Source organism: Neolamprologus brichardi, chromosome 6 (genome assembly GCF_056152115.1).
Source record: "Neolamprologus brichardi isolate AB-2024 chromosome 6, ASM5615211v1, whole genome shotgun sequence".
NCBI lineage: Eukaryota > Metazoa > Chordata > Actinopteri > Cichliformes > Cichlidae > Neolamprologus > Neolamprologus brichardi.
Window position 1 is genome coordinate 33155337 of NC_142109.1, and position 11060 is coordinate 33166396.

Below are 11060 nucleotides of genomic sequence, written 5' to 3' on the forward strand. Positions count from 1 at the left end.
TCAGCCACCAGTTTTTGCCTTGGTTTCCATCCCTCGCCAAATTTCTCAAAGACATCCTCAACATCAGCCACTTGCAGCTTTTTTCATGTTGTTTACGCGCCGTTGAAGTCGTGATTACACTTTTTACGACAGTCTCCGAATGCAGCACGGGAACAACCCCCGCCCCCAATAACCTCCCCCTCATGTAACGTCACACCAACGGCTATTTGCATGAAGTGTTTTCTGGCTGCAGCTCGTAGCTCGGCTGCAGAGCGAGATCCTCTGAGGGGGAAAGCGAGGGAAGCGGTGCAGTGAAAATAGGAGGAGGGGGGAGTCTTGTGTTTCACATCAGAGGAGCAGCGAGGAAAAACGGGCTGAAAGCAAGGATAAGGTGTCCGATAACAAAAGCAGAGAGGGGGGGGAAAGCAGAAGAGCGGCTTCTCTTGTATCGGAAAATGGAGCTACCCGCCGCGGGAGAGCACGTCTTTGCGGTGGAGAGCATCGAGAAGAAGCGCAGCAGAAAGGTTTGTCACAAGAGCGCCGAAGGACATTTTTGCACACATGCACTTGGAAAGGAGGCTGATTTTTCTTTTTCACTTCTGCTTTCAGCGGAGCATATGTTGTTTTATTATCACTATTATTGTTTTTCGATATTTTAAGATGACTGTGCAGCGCGGAGTAAAGTAACGTTACGCTCATTATCCCGTTTCTCCTCCTTCACAGGGACGGGTTGAGTATTTGGTCAAGTGGCGGGGATGGTCTCCAAGGTGAGTGCACTTGATAAGAGAAATACACTCAACGAGGACGCCACATCCAAAACAGAAAGTGTGCGCAAGTGTAAATGTCTGCGTTTTTCCGTGCGTGGGCGCGCGTACGGGGGGTTGCGCGTTCTTGCTCTGGGCGCTCGGCGCGTTTATTGGCCCCGATGATGGATGTGGTTTTCCAATGTATGCAATCCCCAGTGTGCCAATTAGAGGAAGACATGTCTATAATTGAACACTATGTTTAAGAAATGCCACGTATCGAGATTTGTGTGGAGGCCGGACCGTTGTTTCCTCCCCCTATCACCGTGCGTAAAAGTTACCCATGATTTATTACACGTGTGTCCACAGGGAGGACGAGCGTCTCAGCATGTTGTTTACATGCACGCCCACAATTATGACTCTAGGGAGATTTTATAAGTAATAGATTGAATTAGGTCCTGTCACCTGGGTATCTTCAGCCAGTGCCTGTTGTGGTGAGCCGTTTTTGACTGGCCAGCGTGCACTCACTGCTCTCTGCCTCTCCTCTGTGGACAGATACAACACATGGGAACCAGAGGAGAACATCCTGGACCCAAGACTACTTGATGCGTTTCAAGACAGGTACGTTTTTAGTTTGATAAAGAAGCTTCACCGGTGCACAAGCTGCTGAAAAACATGATAGAACAGGTTTTAATCCACTGTATCTTACATTTCCAGTTTTTGTCACAGCACATAAAATATCTGTCACCCATCCCCAGAGAGTAAAGCAGGTTCTCCTGTAAGTTTTAGAAGTGTAGAGAGTTTGGTTAACAGAAAAGCCTTAATGTTTGTCTTTAGATTAAACTCTGTGTCGTCAGAGTTGGATCAGGGTTAAGCTCAGGTTAGGGTTATCAGATCAAACTGAACCACTTTGTTGCGCATCTACTTTTTGTTACCTGATAGTTATTTGAATGTCGGCATCATGTTATCCTGCTAAAGTGCTACCTGCTGTCCTGCCATCCACTCACCAGATGACCAGTGTCGTTTTCCACAGCATGACTGTATAAGTGAATGATGATTGTTCAAAGGTTGTTTGATCCATTTACTTTTTTGCAGGTTAGACTTTTTTCCCCCTGGATTTTCTGATGTGCACCACTTTTAAGAACACAAATACAGAGGACACGAGACATATTTCAGCAGCTTTCAGAGATGAATTACACTTAGTATTCAACTAAAAGATCTCCATTAAAAATCAATGAAGTCTAGTACTACGATCAGTCAGAGTTATGATGTCACTTTATACTTCTTTAGTTGTATAGGTGTACTGCTTATTTAAAGTATCTGCATCTTTCACATTGCTTAAATTGCTTATGGATTTGCATTTATACAGTTTCTAGTGCTATAAATCCAGCTTGCCTGCACACATGTTAGTCAGACTTTCTGATGGCACAAAAAAACCTCAGCAGACAAAACAAGTGAAAATAATTTAGTCACATTCTGCACATTACATCATCGTGCATGGTAGAGTTTAAATATCTGTCTGAAGGAACATGAAGCAAAGTGTGTTTTGGAGTCGAGGGGAAGTTTACATTATGGTTCACATCTTTAAGTAATCGGCTCATGATGTGATGACGGTGCAAAAGCAAAGCAAGATCGAAGGAACTACTATCTATCTTAGTAAACGTATATATCAGAAAAATTCAAATATTAGCCTTTAACGTTGGCTACTTTGGTGACTTTAGCTGTTTGGCTAAATGCTAAATACTCTGCTGAGTGGCTGACCAGGCTGCTCCATGTGAAGGGCAGTGTAATTGAATTTCCTAAATGCACGCTGTGTTAAACTGTCACTGGCTTCTCTCTCAGTCTCCTTCAGCTTTTGCCTACAGCAGCCTTTCAGGCGCAGGTCGCACGTTAAAGCAAAACATCGACTTCACTCTACGGCTGTTTTCGCAATTATCTCTCGCTTTCTCCAAAGAGGAGGGATTTTATTGAAACTAATTGCGTGCCTCTCGGGGGAGCCAAATCGTCTGAATGCCAGGCTATGAAAATACACCGAGTCGTCATTGTAATTAGATGTGAGGGGGGGAGGGTGGGGGAGGAATCTGACATCACTCCTGTCTGCGGTATTGAATTACTGTCTTGGAGGGACTTGGATGGAGACTGAGGAAAGTCAGAGAGGGGTTGGCCCTTATCTTCCACTGTGGATAGAGTTTGTTTACTGGATTCTGAGTGTTGGTATAAAGTGACTGTTTAGCTTTTGTAGCAGCTGAGGATAAATGTACATTTGATCCTGTTTAAACGAAGGCGAGGACAGGTAAATATATGATGAACAAATAGAAATATATGCTCGCCTTACATCAGGAAGTGTAACACATGCTCAGCGTTTTCTAATAGAGCACGAGGAGGACACCCATGACGTCGTGTTGCCATGCAACTGCAACTCATCTCTGTGTCACGGTTCACTGATTGGCTGGTGTGTTCCTCTCCCGCAGGGAACGTCAAGAGCAGATGATGGGGTATCGCAAGAGAGGACCCAAGCCAAAACATCTTCTGGTCCAGGTAAGAAAAGAAATATATAACGAGGAAACAGGACGTCAGTTTTTCTGCTTTTTATCAAGCAGAACACCAGAAAGGCAGCAGCTCAAATAGCATTGTTTACACACAGCGCATTCACACACTGAAATATACTTCAAAACATGATTCTAAATGCTAATCTTGATTATCAGTAATGATGAATGATGCTTAAGTTTCATTTTTATTTGTACCTCTCTCTCTAAGGTCAGGAAATTTCAGAAAGTATTAAAGAACACGTGAAATATGACATGTTTCATCATGTGAAAATGATGAAACATGTCATGAAAGTTGTGATACTAAAAAAAAATTAAGTTTTCGTCTCTAACATGGCTAAAGCTTTTGGTACCATTAAAGCCTACATTCCCCAAAATGCAACACAAAGCTCCTTTTGTTAGACCCCGCCTGTTAGCCTGTTAAACATTTGGGATTCACACTCAGGTTTTTTGGCTTTCAAGTTGTGATGATGAAAGCCATGCTAGATGAAGATGTTCCAAATAAATATGTGGTTAATATGTTTTTCTATTTTGTTTTTGTTCTTGTTGTTATTTATACAAGAATAAAAGCATCTTCGTATAATATGCATAATTTCATGTCTTTAACCCGCTTCACATTATCTTTTTAACGTAAAACTCACAGCAGATTAATATTGGCCACAGACATCTGTAAATGTATTTGGGTATCAGTCAAGTTGTTACAGATATTTGGCTGATATATCAGTTAGGGGTGGGGAAAAAATGGATACTGTGTAGTATGGTGATATTTTGTTTGCTAATAATGTATCGATACAGGGACAGCAGAAATCGATATTTTGTTACAAAAAAGGTTTTTGTGCTCTGACTTCAGAGCATGTTGATCCTTTTTCTGAGCAAGAATCCTGACATTCCTTCACTGTCCAAATGTGTTTAACTTGTTTTTGGCAGCAATAAACATGACAGTTTACTTATTTTAATTTAAGACATGTTTTATTTTAATTAAGCTTAAAACTTTTTTATTTAATGTAAAATTATATTTTGTTTTAATTTACTTTCAAATTCTTCAGTTGCTGAAGGGGCTGCATAGTTTTCATAAATTTCATAGTTCAGAATAGCTATAATTGTACCAGATGGTTGATTCAGTTAAGTTGGACTAGACTGTAATACAAACCGTTCAGTTTGTCAACAATAAAACTGAAATGAGAGAAAGACTGAGTGTGAGACTTTGATATTAGATAAAATGAATATTAATAAAGTTTACCTTTATGTACAGAATCTGAATATCGCAAAATATTTAAAAAAAATTGCAATAATATCGTATCGTGCGTTAAGTATTGTGATAATATCGTATCGTGGGATGTATGGTGATTCCCACCTCTAATATCAGTATTCCCTATTTTAAACTGAGATGACCCATCATGGTTTACTCCACAGGGTTTTGTTTTACCTGTATGATGAGATAACCAAGCTTCATTTGTAAAAAATTTAGGTGTTGGCTCACTTACGGAGTGAAAATTTGAATGAGCGAGGGACGTTATCTTCATTAAATTCTATAGGAATCTGTTTCCTGACCTAACAGTTGCAGTTAGGTGACTACGATTGTACATTTAATGCATCAATCACTGGCCCAAAGGGCTAAGGGATCCCCTCGGAGGATTGTTTTTGTTCCTCTCAGGAGGGTGTTGGTGGTAACACATGGGATAAAGTCAATGCCGGGACACAAAGCAGCCAGTGACATTCCTCCAAGCTGAGGTCACAGCCACGGGAGACACTTTGAAATGTCACTGTGATGGCCGGGCTGGTGGCTCAGAGAGCTGCGAGGGATCTGTAGGAGGGCTGTGTCAACATGGACCCAAGGCCTCTGAAATAAACCTTGTGCTCGTTTGGAGCCCCGTCACACATTCCAAGCACAGTGTCTTCATTGCAGCTCGTGGGCCCCATGAAAGCTTTTTTTTGTACCCAATGAAAGACACATGTATAGAAACTGGAGACTCTTAATCATTAATCAAATTCCCAGCTCAGAGGGATGCTCTTTATTTTAAATGCTCATTAAAACAACACAAATCATTTGATTCTTTATCGATGGGGCTTGGGCGTTTTTAATAATGCTGATTACTGTGTTTGCTCGCAGGTGCCTTCCTTTGCCAGGAGGTCCAGTATCCTGGCTGACCTACAAGAGGCGTCCCTGGATGAGGACAGCTGTCAGAACGCCAGCCCCATCCAGATGCTTCGTCCGCAGCCCCAGCATTACCAGCTGAACAGCAAGAAGCACCACCAGTACCAGCCGCTGTGCAGGGAGCGTGAGGCTGAGCAGCAGGCTAACGGCAAGAAGTTTTACTATCAGCTCAACAGCAAGAAGCATCATCACTACCAGCCAGACATCAAGGTGCACGAGCCCATGTTTGCTAAACCCAAGATAGACGTCCAAGCTCCTGAGCTGGCTAACAAAGAGTATAACCTTCCTCCAGTGCTGCAGCAAAAGTGGGTTCGGGACAAGGACTCGGGCTGTCTGACCAAAGTGAAGGATATCACCATGGAGTTGAAGAAGCTTCCGGCAAACTTCAACGGACACAAAGAGCAAGAGAAGCCGAAACCTAAGGAGGACGCTTTACCACAGCCCAACGGTGTCAGCAGCAGCAAACTAAAGATTGTGAAGAACAAAAACAAGAATGGCCGGATTGTTATCGTCATGAGCAAGTACATGGAAAACGGGATGCAAGCAGCTAAAGTGAAAAACGGCGAGTGCGATGGTGCTGAAAAGCCACCGCAAGGCACCGACAGCGGTGCGGAAAAGCACCTGGAAAAGATGAAGCTCGTCAAAAAGCTCGGCCTCATCAATGGATTTGCTAAAAGCCCCGTAGACAAAGCGACATCTCTCAGTTCTGGATTTAATGGAAATTGCCCCAAAGAAAAGGAACCGTCCCTGAAAGCGGAGCTAACTGCGACAGAACAGGATAAACATGTTGAGGTCAGGGGTCAGGGCCAGCTTCCAGAGGATCAGCCTTTGCAATTGACAACCAAACCTAATCTGCTCTCCCGGCCTTTGAACAGGGGAGTGCCCTCATCACAGGACAAAAGAGAAGGCCAAGGTGGGTTTCAGGGGCTAAAGCGACACCTCTCTGACACAGATGGCGAGGAACGTGAGGGCAGTAAAAGGTTTTTGAGCTCCAGGAGCATAAGCGCTCCCAACACAGCATCGTCACCTGTCCAAAGCATCAACATCGACCAAAATGGACACCACGGTCACCCCGGGCTGCAGGATTGTGGGTATGTGGACCAAGTGGAGCCCATTGACTTGAGTATTGTCAAGTTGAGGCCTAAAGCTGCAGTTCCCACGACGGCGCAGCCTGAAACGCACACACAGCCCGAGGCGCTAACACACACAGAGGAGGAAAGACAAACAGAGGCTGACACACAAACAGAAACTCAGCTTGAAACACAACAACCTGCAGAAGAGGAGAACGCCGAGTCCGTTTCTAACCACGAACAGAAAAAGGAGGACACGTTTCCCTCCTTCAAACCTTTCCTTGGGAATATAGTCATCACGGACATTACCACAAACTGCCTCACCGTTACGTTCAAGGAGTACATAGCAGCGTAACAAGCTGGGTACCAGCTGTGCATCTGTATAAATGTACATGACATATATTTGTATTTTTGGATGCTTGAATGTACAAATCGACCCTTGATGTTGTTTTCATTTTGTATATTGGTAGTTCAGATAACAAGAGAAACGTTTTATTTGCATATTTCTTCTTATAAGCTAACGAGAAACTGTCTATTTGCATATTTCTTTCTTATAAGCTCAACCTGTTGTTATTTCTGGAGATTTTTATAACATGCGGTATCTTCTTGAAACCTAAACTGCAAAATTAGATCGAGCAAATGAGGGGATGTAATTAAAGATGCACTTACTGGTGTAAATAAATTGGCTTCACTTTTCTATGGATGTAACTCGTTTTATACAGTCAACCGTCTACATGTCAGATAATGTCAAACAAATGTAGGCTATATGGAGAATTTTGTTAGGAAGAAAATTATATTGAATCCTGGTAAATTACACTGTGTGTGTGTGTGTGTGTGTGTGCGAACAGATGGACAGATTTAAAGGATGCGTGCTGCTTGGACAGATTATGCCATTAGGCATGCTTAAACAAGCAAATAAAGAAAAATGAAGCGCCTTTTTGTCAATAAATATGATTTGCATTGTTAAAAAGGCTTTTAAATGGAAGATTATTCAAGCTCGATGTTTGCTTCTGTTCTGTTTTTTAAGCCATGCCTCTCTGACGCCGAGCGCCAGTCGCCCGTGACTCTGATAATTTATGTTTTGCAGCAGCACGCCGACTGAACGTGGCTTCTTTTTCTTTTATTTGAATGACATCAGTCACAAATCTGCTAGTTGAGCTGTCTAATCTTACAGACTAATACCACCAGCTGGGTTCTCTGGATTCAACTTTTCATGTCTCTGTTCTTTGGCACCCTGACGTGTTCAGTGAAGGCAGTGCAGTTATTATGTATGGGATCCCAGAGGCTTGTCTTGACATAGTTTGCAGTGGAGCTGCAATTAGAAGTGTGTAAAAGCACTTTTCATAATCACTTCTGATCCCCTGTGTCTCCTCCTGCGCTGCTGGAGGTGGATTGAGCTGCTCTGTGACAACCTGGAGCACCGTGTGCTTTTGTGTGCAGAGGAAAAAAATAATGGCTTCTTATGATGCATCATAATTTGCAATAATAAAATTGTTTGCAACTGAGTGTGTTTGATGTGTTTATTCTCCATGCTCCTATAGCAAAGGGGGGTACCCTGGTACTCTTAATCACGTGATGCGACCTCGACTTCCCTCAGAGAGCTGAATGTTTTAGCAGGAAGAGGACGGCTGCTGTTGTCTTAAAAGGTTGCCTCAGAAGAAGCTAAATCTGATCTTGGCTCTGTCTGTCTGTGTGTGTGCGTGCGTGTGGGCTGCAGGCCACAAGGATTACAGAGCCGGGGTGTATTTTCAGATGAGCATCCTACAATCCCACAGGCTGTTTTGCACCAGCATGTGTGCCATACTGGAGCTCAAAGTCAGGCCTTTTCACTTGTATATGTGCAAATTATTTTAACTCACATAAAAAAACAGCTTTTTACAGCAGTTTGCAGTTTAATTCTGTCCTATATCAGCAACTGAGTTTAAAGTAAAGCGATCACAGGCCTGAATTAAGCAACAGTAAAAGAAAGACCTTAATATTGACTATATTGAATCGCTGAATTCTTTGACTTAAAAACAAAACGTCTGTTTTGTGCTGAAATAAATGCTAAAGAAGTACGTTTGTAATTTAAAGCTCATAATTTTGACCTGAACAGCTGTTCGCGCCAGCTGTTTCTTTGATAAATCCTGCTGCCATGCTGAGAGACTCAACAGGAGGCAACTGATTTCTTCGCTTTACCTACAGGTTCAGCTTTAATGGCACGAGGCGGGGTATTATTTTCACATTTCTTGTTTAATGCATGCGTATAGTGAAGGAGATGGTTCGTGCAGGTGAGCTCAGTCCTAAAGCTGCCCGAAACATTTTTGTCTTGCCACACGAACGCATCATCTATCCGTCTGCTGTGAGGGGAAATGCGCGATATCCGTATTTTCCGACATAAATAATCTTTAGAAAAGCGATGAAATCTGACATTCCGACGAGCGCAATGACAGAGATGGCAGCTCTCGACCATTTCCTCTGCTCCAACCCGCCAATAAAACTGCTTTCTGTGCGCATTAATATGAGCGTCGACAGAGAAAATGGCTGTCCTCTCCTCCTCCGTGCGCGCTCTTCTCTCGCGTCTCTCCGAAACGCTGAGCTGCAGCCCGCAAATTATTACCGCGATGTTCCAGCTGAGGAGCTACAGCGGGAAATTCCCCGCAGGATCTAAGACCAAGTTACTTCCTTTCTAATGGCTGTTTGCGCTTATTCGTGTAAAGAAGCAAATAAAAAATGTGACAGACACCAAACAAGTTGGTTTCTTACTGCAATCATCTAAAGAAGAATTGCACAAAATGCTGCACGGAGGATTTGCGCTGTTTCTCTTCCTGATTTCTGTCAGGTTGAGCTGATTTTGCGTGTGAGTGATGAACAGATCCAGGGCTCGTCTCACAGAAGACACGTGCTTTTTGAATTGCCAAACTTTTATTCCGAGGGGAGTCTCGAGTGGGCCAGCACTTGAGACTCCCCACGCAGATCCGCACACATCCTTAAGTGCAGATTTTGGACTGCGCCACACATCAGCGCAGTTGCAAACCTCTTGACCCGCCTGCCCTTTTTAAATTTAGATCCGGTTTAAATGCCGTGAATTGGACAGAAATTTCCACGCGTGGCAAAATTACTGACTGAACCCGACTGTTTGAGCTCTTTATGATGTGAACATTAGTTCCGTTTGTAAAATGGGGAAAAACATCCTCTCAGGTTGTGTCCCAAACCCACCAATGAGCCTGCTACAAATATTCCTCTGAAACTCTTTTTAAAGCTGCTCACGTAAAGGAGTCTTTGTGTCGTTTTTACACAGAAAAAAAAGTTGTTTGAAGGGGAAACGGGTGGGAATAGAAACTGGAGTGTAAATTGCACATAAAAACACCAGAGACTAATAGTTTCATTTACGCAGGCTGGGATCTCCCTGCCTTTTCCAATGAACAAAGTGACTAAAGCTCCAGTCATCCAGCGGTGACTGGCAGATGAACTCAGCCCTTATGAAGACTGTGAACTCACGAAGACTCTGGTGGTGGTGTTTTTGGTTTTTTGTTTTGTTTTTCGTGTCAATTATCCACAGTGTTTTCCCCAAGTAGTGAATTGGAGCCCCGCGCCTCTGATTTCGGTCTATTCTCTGTTCTCTGATCACTTTCACCCTGCAGGCTGTACGAGCCCGGTTGGTTTGAAACCGGTTGAGCCTGCACGAAAATCAAGTTTTCATGAGACATGACGGGAATCCGTGAAAGGAATTCAGCTTTAAAATGAACAGAACCATGAAGAATATTGAACACCTGCCATGATACCTTATTGAACTATTTTTTTTCTTCAACTGCCCATTAGTGCGATTACCTGTGGAAAAAAAGAAATTAATAAAGGCTAAAAATTGGCTCTAATGTGAACGTTTAAATCCCCAGACAAGTGGGAAAAAAATGGGGGAAAGCTTTAATTGGGGCAGGATTCCTTCAATGCTTAAGCTCCACAGAACGGACTGAACTTGGTTAATTGGATGTCTGAAATGTCAGGTTATTATTGCGCTGTTTTTCGTATTAGTCCCTTTGTGCTGTAGCCGGGGATTCCTGTTTTGTGCGCACACCGGGAACACGCGTCTTGCCCGGATACAAGCCAACCAATGGTGTTTTAATGGCGGCGGCACTGCTGCACTGCAGGCGCGCCGAGACCAATCGCATCCAGAGTCTGAGGTGCGCCCATCTTCTCTTTCTGTCTGCGCTCAGAAGAAAAAAAAGCCGAAGCATGGATCAGAACCTGTAGCCTGGAATAATCACCGGGCCATCTGAAGTCTTAACCGGGCTTTGCTTCCTTTAAGAGGTTCTGATATGTCACTCACCGCAGCGCTACAGATCCAGAGTAATGCTTTGGAGATTAGGGCATCTTTCAAATATTTAGTTTGGGTTTGGTGTTCGACCATTCCCTTTGGGTTTCACCTCCGGGGAAAATTATCTTACATAAATGGTAAATATTTCCCTCTGTGCGCGCAACACCAAATTACTGCGAGTCAATTTCTGTTCTGGCTCTTTCAGGTGATTTTGATCCGGTTTTACTGAGTTTTATTCGAAGATCCTTTCGCTCAGAAACTGAGAAGAACAGA

The 11060-nt window shown here is 43.3% G+C and overlaps 1 protein-coding gene across 1 annotated transcript; it reads left to right on the top strand.

The window, feature by feature from the left end:
- Positions 1 to 205: 205 nt before the first annotated feature.
- On the top strand, positions 206 to 7992 carry LOC102784839 (E3 SUMO-protein ligase CBX4-like). Its single transcript, XM_006799638.2, has 5 exons — positions 206 to 503; positions 703 to 746; positions 1278 to 1343; positions 3194 to 3260; positions 5379 to 7992. Exons 1-5 carry the CDS (start codon positions 435 to 437, stop codon positions 6846 to 6848), a joined length of 1716 nt encoding a protein of 571 aa, XP_006799701.2. The 5' UTR covers positions 206 to 434; the 3' UTR covers positions 6849 to 7992.
- Positions 7993 to 11060: the final 3068 nt, after the last annotated feature.

Bases quoted from the DNA above. Each gene is read 5' to 3' on its own strand.
- LOC102784839 (XM_006799638.2), top strand. From the start codon at position 435: ATGGAGCTACCCGCCGCGGGAGAGCACGTCTTTGCGGTGGAGAGCATC. The intron at 504-702 runs GTTTGTCACAAG...CCTCCTTCACAG, and splicing joins AGAAGAAGCGCAGCAGAAAG to GGACGGGTTGAGTATTTGGT. The intron at 3,261-5,378 runs GTAAGAAAAGAA...GTTTGCTCGCAG, and splicing joins CAAAACATCTTCTGGTCCAG to GTGCCTTCCTTTGCCAGGAG.